General features: G+C 39.8%; 1 protein-coding gene across 1 annotated transcript in view; it reads left to right on the top strand.

The window, feature by feature from the left end:
* The first annotated feature begins 93 nt into the window (after nucleotides 1-93).
* The window catches only part of SLC9C2 (solute carrier family 9 member C2 (putative)), a 61,904-nt gene continuing 47,816 nt past the window's right edge, over nucleotides 94-14,181 (top strand). Inside the window, exons 1-7 of the mRNA XM_074322251.1 lie at nucleotides 94-161; nucleotides 3,317-3,528; nucleotides 5,657-5,757; nucleotides 7,158-7,286; nucleotides 9,340-9,505; nucleotides 12,889-13,005; nucleotides 13,910-14,071. Coding sequence (XP_074178352.1) covers nucleotides 3,393-3,528; nucleotides 5,657-5,757; nucleotides 7,158-7,286; nucleotides 9,340-9,505; nucleotides 12,889-13,005; nucleotides 13,910-14,071 — 811 coding nt within the window. The 5' untranslated portion in view covers nucleotides 94-161; nucleotides 3,317-3,392. The remainder of the gene's footprint in view (nucleotides 162-3,316; nucleotides 3,529-5,656; nucleotides 5,758-7,157; nucleotides 7,287-9,339; nucleotides 9,506-12,888; nucleotides 13,006-13,909; nucleotides 14,072-14,181) is intronic.

Genomic DNA, 14,181 nt, shown 5'->3' with positions numbered 1-14,181 from the left:
GTGAGTTTGCAAATAAAATCTCAAAGAAATATAAAGGAGCCAGTACTTGGTGAGTTTGAAAATAAAATTGTTTCTCATTCCTAACCTTGCTAGGTGGCAGAAAGTTTTCAAACTAAGAAGTGACTTCTGAGAAGAGATGAAACCTCCGATGGGATTGTGAGGTCAGTTGTTAAGTAAGATGGTGCCTCATGGACCCTTTCAGACTTGAGGTGGGCTTCTCAGGGCAGCTGGGAAGATGGCCTCCAGCTGCTTAGGCAGTCATTGTCAGAAGAAACCCAAATGGAAAGAACAGCACTCTCCCAATAATGGTGCATACATCCAGCTAACAAACCATCTGATTGGTCCTGTCCGTGTCCCAACCATAGTGTGTGTGGGTGGGGGTGCGGTGGGGGTGGGGGGGAAATGGGAAACGTGCCTGTCTCAGTCAGATGGTATATTATCAGAAGACGGGATTGGGAAACTCCCAAAGCTACTAAAGTCTGCTCAGTTGGCTCTACCAAAAAGGGTGGAATATATATTTATTATTGCTCTTTCGAACTTTATGGAAAAGATCGTAATGTAGAGAATTTTGATTATCTCTGTATTTCAGTTATGTGCTGTCTCTAGCTCTCAGATCTATACATAATCAAGAGCTGAGTCTGAATTTTGTCCAAGTGTTCTCCAAGCATGAGGACTTCACTAAAAAGTCATGGAGCATCTGAATTTTGAAGGGTAAAACTGCATGAGTCTTACCTGTAGGGTCTAGGTGAACCAAGTCAGACTGAGGAGACAGCAGTAGGATAGGAACTAGGTAGAACCTGGAAGAAAATCACTCAAAATGATTGGAGGCAGTGCAGTTGAGAGAAATCAAGGTGATAAGCAGTATAGACAAGGTGAAGGTGAAAATGGGAGAAGGGGTAGTGAACTTGATAAGTAGGAGAGTTAAGTAAGGGCAGGATGGGAGAGAGCAAGGAATGGGTCTCCCAGGAGAGCCTGTAAAGAACACCTTTTTTCTTTTTTAACATGGACCTAGGGAGTTGTGGTAGGGACGGGCCCTCACTTAAAAGAACACCACCAGACACCGACAACAAAATGTAAAGCAAATATTTGGGGGAATGGTGTGTGGGTGCCCATGGTGGTGGTTGCAGTCAGGGGCAGACAGAGCTGTTGCCTGAAACTATTTAGTCTCAAACAGAAATTAGTTCTTCGATTTATCCAAGTTCCCTTGATACCTAGTGATGGAGAGTGAAGATTGATAATCTCACTGCTGTGATGTTATCCTTGCTGCCCTGGGGAAGAGGATTTGATTAATGTAGCACAGGAATGAGAGAGCAGAATTTCACTGTCACAAAATAACTTCCTTGAAATTAAACTACAGATTGATTAATAATGTTCATCTGTTTAAATTTGTACCGTATTTGTTTTTAGCGATTAGATTTGAGGCAAAACTATGTACGTTAGGCATCACGGAGTTTGGGATGCATTTGTTCTTCTATGAAGAGTGGGTGATATTGTTTCTTCAAATTAAGGACCCAAAGCCAATGACAACTAGGAGTCAAGGAGGAAAATGGGGGTGAGAAACTCCCCCTGAAAAGGAAGGAAAGATAGAAAAAGAGAAAATAGAAAAGGATGAGTGAAAAAGTGAGAGGGGAAACACAGCAGTATTGAAGAGCATTAGAGCTAAAGAAAGAAAAACAGTATATATTCAAAATACATATAGGAGGAGGTTCTGTCTACATGGTCAATGACTGTTTCAGCTATTATGTCAGGCAAAGAAAAATCAGTTAAGACAGTTGCAGGTTTAGACACAGCTTGAGCAATAAGAAATGCAAGCTTCCCTGGAACTGACTCACTTAGCTGCTTCTGGATTGGCAGTGGCAATAATGTATGTAGCCAATCAGAATGAAAGCAAATTGGCAAGCAACCAATGGGATATTAGGCATGGAAATAGGTGAGATATCAGTTGGCAGTTCTGTTCCTGGCAAACAGACGCAGAGAGCATCCTTCTTTGTGATTTCCAACAGCCTTCACCTGGATTTCAGCTCTGAACCAGCTGAGGCTTGGTAGAAGGTACTGCTGGTCTTGGTAGTTAGAAGAAGAACTTGACTGGAGAGTGACGCTGTAATGACAAGTGGGGACAGCAGGATGTGAAGATGCCAAGGGCTAGCTGAGAGACAGGTGTAAGGGTTTGGAGATGTAGCACTCCACATCTCATTTCTGGCCCGCTCTATGCTTCCCACTGGAATCACTGTGGTTTGTAGACCAAACAAGTACAAAGCAGAGAACCAAAGATGAGCTCTAAATATCATCAGGGATATGTCAGGAACCTCAGGAATTGTTAGGTTAAGGCTGGCCACAAGGAAAAATAAAACAGAATGAGTCCTTCGCAGGACCACCAAATAGGGCACCAACGTGGGGGTGGGGTGGGGGGGGTTAGGGCTGAAATCCAGGGCTCTGACATAATAGCTGAAACTGTCATTGACCATGTAGACAGAACCTCCTCATATATATTGTGAATATATGCTCTCTCTTTCTTTCTTGAGCTCTAACCCTCTTCAATACTGCTGTTTCCCCTCTCACTTTTTCATCCATCCTTTTCTATTTTCTCTTTTCCTACTTCCTTCCTTTGCAGTGGGAGTTTCTCACCCCCATGTTCCTCCTTGACTCCTATTTGTCATCGGCTTTGGGTCCTTAATTTGAGCCCTGCTGTCAGGAGCGGGGACTTTTGCTAATTCACTCAAAGCTCCATAGGATCAAACCTCAGCATTAGTCTTTTCCTTGGTTTTTAGGTTACTCATCACCCCACCCCCGCCCCACCCCACAGCCACGGGCGTGACTCAACGTTGACCTCATTTGCCATGTTGGATTTGAAGGGACCCGAGAAGGGGAAAAAGGGGAGATGGGATTGCAGTAGGAAAAGGGAATTCCAGAATGATTTGTACCCATGGAAAGAGTTCAGTTCATCAAATATTAATGGAAAGCCTATTACGTGCCACATACTATGTGCACAGCCTTAAGACAAATTAATATTCAGCGCTAGCCCTTGAAAAAGTTACTGTCCCATGGGGAAGGCAAACACGTTACCATTGTCATAACAACCGTCAGTGCAAAAATCTGTACAGTGGCTCCCGCATATATATGTAGTCTGAGGAAGAAGCGCTGACATGCTCTTCGTGTTGCTATGAAATGTTATTGGAGCAAAAGCTGAACCAGGAGGTATTAGCATGTGCCCTGTGGCAAGAAGAAATGTGCTCAGATATGGGGGTACTGCAGTCTTAGGTAGAAAGACTGGGTGCATTGGGTCCTGGCAAGTCTCATTTTCTCTTCTGCATATTAGAACAGGTTGGTCAGTAGTCGTGAAAGTGTCAATAATAACTCCCGTATGACTTCATCAAGTAAGGACTGAAAAAGCAATGGCAACAACGAACTCTTCCTTCTGGGATGTAAAAGGAGGTAACCGGTCTGATTTAATCTGCGGAAGGTCGGCTCACTATACGTTCGGAAATAGGCATTTTCCAGCGCTCCTATGTTCCATAATTGTTCTGGGAGGTAGGTCATGGTGTTTAAATGTCATCTTTCCTCTGCCCTCTGAATCTTTGTCAGTGCAGAAAGTAATCACAGCTCCATCAAAAAAGGGGTCCAATGAAATGATGAGATGTAACTGAATGCTGTCAGTCTAGCTTCATTTAATTCTAAGTAGCACCTACACTGTGTTCCTTCACTCAGTCACATTTGCTGAGCACAGGCAGTGCCATAGACATAGGAGAATAAAACAGTTCTTAGCCTCAGGAAGCCCTCTCACGGCTGGTGGGAGGACAGGCAAATAAATCACTCCGGTGCAATGCGCTTAGTGTAACTGAAAGGTATGGTCAGAGATCTCAGGTAACGAGGCCGGAGAGCCTCATCCTGCCTGCCAGCCAGGTCGAACCCGACCAAAATATCTGGGATGTGGCGGGGGGGGGGGGCATGGGGGCAAATAGAACCTAGACAGAACGATTCACAATTTGCATAGTCGGCGTCATCCATTTTCTCTGTTCTATTATGGCTTTTGATGTGATTTTTCTTTGGGAAAGATGCAGCACCCAACCCACCCCTATCGGGGAATTAGGAAAGGCTTCACAAGTGAAAACTTCTCAAACAACGATTAAGAATGTAGAAGGTATGCTGAATGATATTCATGCAGATAAAATGTCGTCAAAAATGCAGGTGCTTGATTCCACAATTCAAGGCTAGCGATTAGAGAAGTTTCTAGCCCCCCTTTAAAAAGTTTTATTTGGGAAAAAAATGTTAGCTGCTTTGAAATCCTTTCCGGAAGTAGGAAGACTATAAAGAAACAAGCAAAGAAGCAAACACACACAATAAACTTCAATTTTACTCATTGTATCAGGGAGTGAAATGGTTTCTCTGGGGTCTTTAAAACTCTCCCTAATGACTTTGTACGAGGTGCTGGTGACCATAAACTTCACGAGCCCCAAATCCTCGATGATTCCATGGAGGCAAGTGCTCCAGCAGTAAAGGGACCTGCAGAAATAGGGCCCCTTCTGGCCTTCCAAATAAGAATCTTCAATAAATATTTACTGACTTGGCTTGACCTATAGCTAGAAATCAGAAAATGCACAATCTGGGATAGTAGTGAATCTTGCCCGAGGCATAAAGTAATTGGAATATAGTCTGTGTATTGCTTCTGGAAAGAATGAATGGAATAATCTTAGAGCAGAGAGTTTCAGGCAAGAAAATGCTTGTAGACAGAATTAACAAGTGTCTTTTGTTACTTGTCTGGTGAAAGCAGTTTTCCCTATGGTCAGAGCTCAGTTAAAAGTATTTCCGGGGGCCGGCCCGGTGGCTCAGGCGGTTAGAGCTCCATGCTCCTAACTCCGAAGGCTGCCGGTTCGATTCCCACATGGGCCAGTGGGCTCTCAACCACAAGGTTGCCAGTTCAGTTACTCAAGTCCCGCAAGGGATGGTGGGCAGCACCGCCTGCAACTAAGATTGAACAAGGCACCCTTGAGCTGAGCGGCCTCCCGTATGGCTCAGTTGGTTGGAGCGCGGGCTCTCAGCCACAAGGTTGCCAGTTCAATTCCTCGAGTCCCGCAAGGGATGGTGGGCTGCGCCCCCTGCAACTAGCAACAACAACTGGACCTGGAGCTGAGCTGCACCCTCCACAACTAATATTGAAAGGACAACTTGAGTTGGAAAAAAGTCCTGGAGGTGTACACACTGTTCCCCAATAAAGTCCTGTTCCCCTTCCCCAATAAAATCTAAAACAAAAAAAACAAAAAAAAAAAATTGAAACTCACTAAGTTAAAAAAAAAAATTTCCGGCTTTCAGGAAAAACTATAGAATATATGTTAGGATGAGTAATTATTAATATAAGGTATGCTACGTAGATATGAAGTTTGGCTTTTCATAATTCTTCATTAGATCCATAGGTAAGACACCTGTACGGTGATCCTAATGTTTTTGGAACTTCAATGTTTTCCAAATTCACCTGTTAGAAATGCCTCATAGTTAAGTGTGTCTTATAGTTAAGAGAGAGCATTTGTAGCAACTGTCAATTATTTATTCATAATGAGATGACGCTGAGGGGAAGTTTAAAATTAAATCACCAGAGAGGAGATATGAAATTGTTTTGGAACTATATGTTATGTCTCAGTGACAGATACATGTGTTTCTTTAGGATTTCTGAAGGCATGCTTAAAGAATTCTGAAGTCATTGTCTTGGCAATTCTTTTTCTGGCAGGATTAGTGATAGGACATCTGGCCTACAATTTTGTTGAGGTAATGTATGTATAATGTATGTATGTATAATCAACTAGAGAATACATGAAAGAAAAAAGACCCCAAAGCAGGTCCACTCCCACCTCTCTCCCTGAATATATGGAATTTTTTTTTTTTTATGTGAGTAGCTACTGAAAAATATTCCTCTGTTAGTAAAATTTTTGAAAGTGAAAAAACCATAGAGTCAAGGAGACGTAAGTTAGAGATGCTTAAGAAAAAACACTAACCTGCAAGTGAGGAAAATCCAGTGGCATTTTTGGGTTCTCCATCACCTCTGGAGCCTCACCCTGGTTTCTTTCTCCTGTATGTGAACTGGCTTCTTCCTGCTATTGTCTGCAGCACTTGTGGAGACTAGAGATCAAAGGCAGCCGGGATTTGTGAGGAAGCATGGCCGCTCTTTTCTAACTGCCAGATTAAACGGCAAATATGTGTCATGTATAATATAGATAAAATAAAATGTTCATTATTAACTCCTGATTTCAAATGCATAGCGGTACGATCAATAACGCTTTGTCTCCACGCATTCTGTCATTTTTCTGAACATGGAGACCATGCTTGTACCTGTCTAGGATTGTAGAGGCCTCTAGTTCCTTTTCTGAAACACCACCACTGCTGCCAGCGAGCATTTCTGGGCATTTGCTATGTGCCAGGCTCCCCTTTCAGTGCTTTGTATTTATTAATTTATTAACTCTTGAGTTAACGCATTTGTCATCCCAGCAACCCATTGGAAGTGGTTACTCCATTCCTATTTTACAGATGAGGAAATTGAGGCACAGAGAGATTAAGTAATGAATATTAAGCTATTAATTGGGACCAAAACCTTTTAAGAGGGAAGCCTTACACTTCAGTCATTGTTGCTGTGTTTTCCATTCATCTGGGTACAACCTTCACGATTTATCTCCCATATACACATCTGTCCTAGTATCTGTGTATTATTTTTCTCTACTTGACTCACTGAAAGATTTTAAAATCCTAAGCAAATGTCTGCAACATCACAAGTACCTATGCCAGGTTCCTTTTTCCCCACTTAATTCAAATTCGAATAAATCTCTAACAATCAAATAAAAAAATACTTACCTGTGAATCACCCAAAATGGTCTCAGATCACCACTGGTAGGGGTTTCCACTTTTGAAAACACCGATTACTTATCACAAGCAATGTTCTTACAGCCCAAAGTCACACAATTCTCTAATGAATACGGGACTATACATATAATCCATCTGGACAGTTGGGTCAAGAAATCTACCCCAAGACTCCCGGGACTAGCCTCATAGATAACCTGTCAATAGTTGCACATTAGAATATGCTAAGATTTATATTGATCGACGTACTGTCAACCTAATTTCTGAAACTTCAAAATGGCAGCACACTAATTTCTTGTTTGCTTTTGTTAGTTTAGATGCACGAAATTATCTACCCTCTTCTAAGAACATCAAGTTTTTCACTTTATTGTTATTTTTCACCTTTAATTATATTTATGGCTGCTTTGGACGTGGACTTTTATATACTCAAGAATGTGCTTTGGCAGGTAAGAACACATTTTAAAAACAAGTTGTGGTCAATTCTTGCTTATTCATGTTGGGAGACCTATGACTACCTATAAAGAAGACGAATAATTCACAGATTTGTAGTTGTTTTACCCTCCTCATTCTGCATAACCAATAATTAAAGAAAGCTGAAGGGAGAGAGAATCAATGACTATTTTCTGATTGACCACTTTGGCTGGGCCCTGAGTAACTATCATCCCCATTCACACATAAGCAGACTTCATGTCAGAGGTTACAAACCTGGCTGAGAAATGGCAGAACCTGCATTCTAATTCCACAGCTGACTTCACCTCAGCTGTAGCTGTACGTTTGCCCATTTTTGCTGCTAAGATTGTTTTATTTGTGCCTTTCTTTTTTCTTAACCATGCTTGCCAGACTATTTTAGTTTTCTTATCAAAGAACATTTTACTTTCTTTGGTTTTATTTTATTTTATTTCCCCCCTGTAACATCTTGAGTTAGATATTAGTTGTTTGATTTTTCAGCTTTTTTATTTTTGGTTTTTGTACCTTTAAGGTTTTAAATTCTCCGGTAACTACTCTTCTAGTGTCATCCCACATGTTTTGTTTTTAGTGTTTTTAGTATCATCCCAGTCCTACCTAAACTTTATTGTACTTTTTTGACCTGTTATTTACAAACTGTTTTTAATATTTCCAAATAGAGCTTTTTATTACTATTTCTCTCATCACAGTGTGATCAGAGAATGTGCCTTGTATGTCGATTTTTGTGATTTGTGGAGATTTGTTTTGTGGGCTAGGACATGATCAGTTTTCCAAAACGTTCTGTGTTTGTGTTACCAAAAGTATGTATTCTCTAATTGTTGAGTGCAGAGGTGGAAATTTGCTCTGTAGATTGTTTTGTTAATTATGAAGCTTGATACATCTTGCAAGGGAATATTACTCGGCAATAAAAAGGGAACAGTATCGATAGATACAACATGGGAGAATTTCAAATGTGTTATGCTGAGAGAAAGAAAATGAGGCTCAAAAGGCTACATATTGTATAATTTCACTCATAGACCTTCCTTCTAGCAAAAGCAAGATGACAGGTTTGGAGCATAGATTATTGGTTTCATGGGACTGGGCATGAGGGGAAGAAATTGACTACAAAGGGGCAGTACGGGAAGTTTTGGGGAGTATTGGATCTGTTTTGTTTTTTAACTATGGTCCTGGTTAAAGGACTGTGTGCATTTGTTAAAAGTTATATAACTGTACACCAAAAGAATGACTATTACTAGATGTAAATTTAAAGATAAATTTTTTTTAAAAATTAAAGGAAATAGATTTGGACTTATTTCTCCCATATGGTTTTGTACTTTGTATTTACCATGCTTTCCCTCATGCTTTCTTCCCTTCACAGTCAATTCAGTTGATTCAGTTTCCTTTATCCTTTTGTTCCTTCTGCTTGTTTAGAAGTTTTACATTTTACTTCCATTTTTGAGGCAGGCGCTGCCGATTGCCTATTTGATATGTATTCTCCCCTTTTTTTCTAACAGAAACTTACTATTTTTTGTTTGATATGGTAGTGGGCCCGCTGGGAAATACTACATTTCCCGGCATCCCTGACATATGTGGTACCCTTAGAAAAGTTTGGCCAATAAAATGTACTATCAAAAAGTTTGCCAAATAAGGTTTCTTCTAGAATGCCCTTAGGCAGGGGACCAAATCAGCTGGCATGTGCTTCTCGCCTTTCTGCCTGGAGCCCTGCAGACCGACACTGAGGTAACCAGGAAATGTTTTACACAGGAGCAGGAGAAATTTGCCTTCCATTTTAAGAACACTTTGATGTTGAGAACTGTTAAGCTGGCCTAGCAACAAGAAAGATGGGGCAATTGGTCTTTTAACAATAGGGTAGGATCTCATTTGTTGGGAGGGCACGGTTGCTTTGAGGCAGGTAAACTAGAATACCTTTCAAAGTTATCATCCAGGGGAATCGTATAAAATATATAACCAAGATCTGATTCTTACATAAGTAAATGAACTTGGGTCATCTTTAGATGTGAAAATCTAATACTGTGTAATGAACTGGTTTCACAGGTCTTGTTAACTGGATTAATTAGCTGTTTTGTGGCAGTCGTCATTGTTGGAAATGTGGTTATGAAATTCAATAACGACTCATGGGATTTGCAGTCTTGCCTGCTCTTTAGCATGACGATTGCCATTACGGATCCTGTTCATTCTGTGAATTCGCTGAAAACCATCGGTATGTCAGATTTACTTCTTTCTCTCATCTTGAAGATAGGAGGATGATTTATTTTCTTTTGGTTCTACTTTTATGCTACAAATTGTGCATCCAGCAGAGTAGATATGTGTGCTGTTTTTCTTGACGACAGAACATTGATTGACTTGAAGGGTGCATTGCAAGCACATCCACTCCCGATCTGGATTACATAACACCAGTTATAATCTCAAAGGATTTTTTTCGAGAAGAAAATGTAACCCTTCTAGAAGGTGATAAAAATTAGCATTCTTATTCCATTCCACTGAATTCTAAGCCATAAAGTAGAGACCCTGCTCTACCCCAGTGAAACTTTTTCAAGGTCTCTCTACATTTTGTTAGAACTCCATTTTGGATGAGCTGATGTTGGGCAGGGGGTAGAGGGGGGTCATAGTTTATTGAAAAGAAATGGGGTAAGAGTGTAGTCTGGCAAGTACGTTGTTCAATAGAAGCTTATTCCCAAGAAGGTTTGGGGTCCTGCATACCTACTATCTTATTTGGTAAAAGATGATTTCACTCTGAAATATCCCCCTACTTATTTTATTATATATATATATATATATATATATATATATATATATATATATATATATATATATGTGTGTTTTATTTACACAGCAATACAAACATGAAATGGTTAGATGCCATCGTTTCTGTTTTTGACTCAGAAATATTTTTCTTACCAATTTTAAGGTACTGGTTATATTTAGTGGAAATATATTGCCTTATGATTGGAGGGGGAGACCTCCAACCTTTATAGCAAATGACATTTCCATTTTATACCCTCTTATACCTACAGCTAAGAAAACAGGAGGCTTTAAGACACTTGTCATGGTAATATTCTAAATCGTCACAAGATGTTTCTCAGAGTCTGATCCTGTCCTCTTTTCCTTCTCTCTTTCTTTCTAAGTTCAGTGTTTTTCTTTCCTTCACCTGTCTTTCCCTTTTAATCATTTATATTCTCTTCCTTCTCCCTTTTCTGTAATCTCTTGATTCAAAGTGGCTACAATCAACTATAAACTTTAATTACTTACTGCAGTTTCCATATTAAAAAAAAACGTTTTTTCTCCTATTTCTTGAAAAGAAAACTAGCAAAGGTATTTGGTTGATGTTATCTTTATGTCAGGTGGTACATGGGTTCTGGATCCAATAACCTTTTTTCCTAATAAAGCAAATTTGACTGATTTTTATGAGGGAAAATCATTCTCACAGTCTCACAGAGCCATCATCTAAGCCCCATGTGTGAGTTAGATATATGGTCCTATCTTCAGAACAGTTTACGTCTATCTAATTGTCATAATACATGCATTTTTTTTAAGGAAAAATATTTTTGCCATATGCCTAAAACTATCGTTAGAATATACAAAAGTAGAGTTCCTACAATGTGAATGGTGCTTCTTTCAATGTGGTGCCCTCATGCGCTGTAAAAACTGCATTGGCCCACTAAGAAAAGTTAGTGGATGTACACATGAGAGTTATCAGGCATTTGTCTATTTATTACCTGCTTTAAAAGAGTGCATAGGGCTCAAACAGTTTTTACTTTAAAACAAATCTGGAACAGGAGCTTGTAAAGGAATAAAAGACAAAGTGTTCGTATGATCTCAACTGAGTGAAAAGAATTAGATGCTTTGAAAACGACTGCACCATTAAAATGGTTCTAACTGGGTTGTGGAATTACAGATGGTTTCTTGTTTTATTCTTTTCCAAATTTTACAATGAATTCATGAATCTAAGTTAGTTCTACATGAAAGCAATACAAATGTGGGGAGTAATTCTTGTGGTGTTTTGCTATTAAAATAATACTCACTCTGAATATTATAACTATCATATTAAAAACTTCATACACACAACCATGTATTTTACTTGCTCCTGGTTCACTCACTGAATTCGAGGGGAGGATGAATGGATTGCTTGACCAGCTAAGTCAAATCTGCTAATACTCTCCAACCCTTTTTAACCCGCATATTTGTGTTTCGTCGACGTTAGTAATACGAAGTAAGACGAGATGATTGTAACTTATCTTGCCTTTTATTATCTTTGCTTCTTTATTGGCTACAATAATGAAGCAGGAATAACAGAAATTCCACAATCAGACACTGAGTAATATGAAATTCTGTAAAATCCTATCATTCAGGAGACTTTTGTAAAGATGTTCCCTTCAGCTAAGTCACCACTCCCTCCAAGAAATTTCCTCAAAGTCCCACTCAGTAACTCCCACTTATATCTTAGTAGCGACTCTTAGAAGCCGGAAGTTGGGGAAAAGTAGTTGTTTAGCTGGGCATGGTCCCACCCTGAACAAAACAAGTACTGTTACCAAGAACAGGGAATGGATACTGGATAGGTTGGTACCAGTCACTAGCACCCTACGTGTAAGTTGTGTATCACTAGGCAACTAATTTGATTACATTTTCTATTAACCTTAACTGTTAATGAATGTTAAGTGCCAATAAGATTTTGTACTTATTTTTTTATAGCAGCTTTGTTGCGATATCACCCATACCATAAAATTCGCCCTTTGAAAGTATGCAATGCAGTGGTCTTTAATGTATTTACAGAGTTATACAACCATCATCACTATCTAATTTTATAACATTTTCAGCACCCCCAAAAGGAATCTCTTATCCATTAGCAGTCACTCCTGGTTCCCTCACTCCCCAACCCCCTGGCAACCACTTACTCAATTTTCTTTTTATGGATTTACCTATTCTGGATGTTTCCTATAAATCACATTGTGCAATATGTGATTTTTGTGTCTGGCTTCTTTGACTTAGTGTCCTGCTTTGAAGGTTCATCCATGTTGCAACATGTATCAGTTGATGCTTCATTCCTGTCTGTGGCTGAATAATATTCCATTGTAGGGATAGAGCACATGTTGTATCCATTCATCAGCTGATGGATTATGGGTGCTTTCCACTTTTTGACTCTTATGAGTAATGCTGCTATGAACATTCATGTACCAAGTTTTGTGTGGACATGTGTTCTCAGTTCTCTTCGATATATGTCTAGGAGTAGAGTTGCTGGGTCATACCGTGTACTTATTTCTAAAATGGGATTCTTGTGGGGTCTAACGATTCATGTTTATTGAAGCTAAACGTAGTGTCCTGAGAAGTGTAATGTCCTTCTGAAGCTCAAGCATGATCTGAGGCTATGGACACTTCAAAGAGTGCCGCTGCCATGTTCCTTTGCCATTGGAGATATAGAAGGCACAGTGGATAAATTAAAAGTAGCGATTGTGATTGTCTTACAGACCCATCCCAGTCATGGCTGCCTTCTTTTTTTTCTAGCATATTCCTTCTCTTCTGTTTTTGTGTTTCCTGTTTCAGAGCATTGTTTTCATATTAAATTATATTTTATATTTCCTTTTCCAGGTATTTCCAAAATGTATACCGATATCATTAGAGGAGAATCAATGATCGTCTGTAGCTTCACATCCATTATTTTTGGATTTTTTCGGAACAACATACTTCACATATCTGTATTTAGGGGTAGGAGCATATTTTTGTCTGTATATTTTCTAAAATCATGTATGGTGCATTCCAATTCATACTGAAATTTAAGTATTATACATTCAAGATGTCTTAACTTTAGTGCTTTCTCTGCACTTGGACCAATTAAAATAGCATATCAGGCCACGAGAAAATAATTACATGCCAACTGTGTGTATTTTCTTGGATACTAAGGGGAAAGTGTTAAATTATTCCATCTCCCTCAATACGCATGTGTGTGAGTACACACACACACACACACACACACACACACACACACTGTTCTCTGGGGCTCAGATTTCCTTCTTTCCTGGATCAATCTGGATCTCAGTGAGTAGATGCTAAGCATTGGCTCAATCCTGGAGTTGAGTCTGAGTGTGGAAACTGAGTATTTCAAGCAGTACTGGAGCATCACATCCTGGAGGTGATTCTAGACAGACTCAAGTTATTGCGACTATGGAAAATTTCCTCTCTCCATTTCCCAAATGCCACCTGCGCTGGGGGAAGGGGTCACAAACGGACTGCAGGTTGGTGGGGACCCCAGCAAGGTTTGCTTGGCCCTGACGTAATTCGTAAAACATTTGAATTTGGGTGGATATTCAGGTATCTTTTGGTTGGACCTTCACTCTCCAGCTTGTCACAGGCTTTTCACTTTATTCTCCATGACTGGCTTCTGAGGGCATTTGAGTCTGCCATGCCTGGATAAGCAACCCTCAAGCTGCAGACCGTACGGGAAATATATCCCCAGAGGGCCTCTTTTGCCAGGCTCTCATAGGAAACTCCCATCTGCTGCAGAACAAGGTCTCCATTCAAAATCTCAAGAGCAAATCAATGGGTGTAGACCCAAATGTCATCAATGAAAGAAACAGGTCCAACTTTGCTTTTTCTTGTTTCCTTTCTCTAGAGTACCACATCCTCGTGGACCTCATCTTGAACGTCTCAGGAAGCATAATGTGTGGATATTGGTGTGCAAGAATCATTCATTTTATATTCACTGACCTTTATAGCAACACACTGACTAATATCGTTCTTTACTTTTCGATGGTGTACATGATTTTCTACCTTGGTAAGGCAGAAACAAATACCAAACAAATGCCATCCTCAGTGTGAACTTCGTTCGTCACCGTATCCCTTGACCTTGAATCCAGTTGCTTTTCCCCAACTGCTTCCCCTTGT

The sequence above is a fragment of the Rhinolophus sinicus genome, linkage group LG17, assembly GCF_036562045.2.
Source record: "Rhinolophus sinicus isolate RSC01 linkage group LG17, ASM3656204v1, whole genome shotgun sequence".
In the NCBI taxonomy this organism is placed as follows: Eukaryota; Metazoa; Chordata; class Mammalia; order Chiroptera; family Rhinolophidae; genus Rhinolophus; species Rhinolophus sinicus.
The sequence above is the reverse complement of the archived record's forward strand: the minus strand, read 5'-3'. Positions and strand labels throughout refer to the sequence as shown.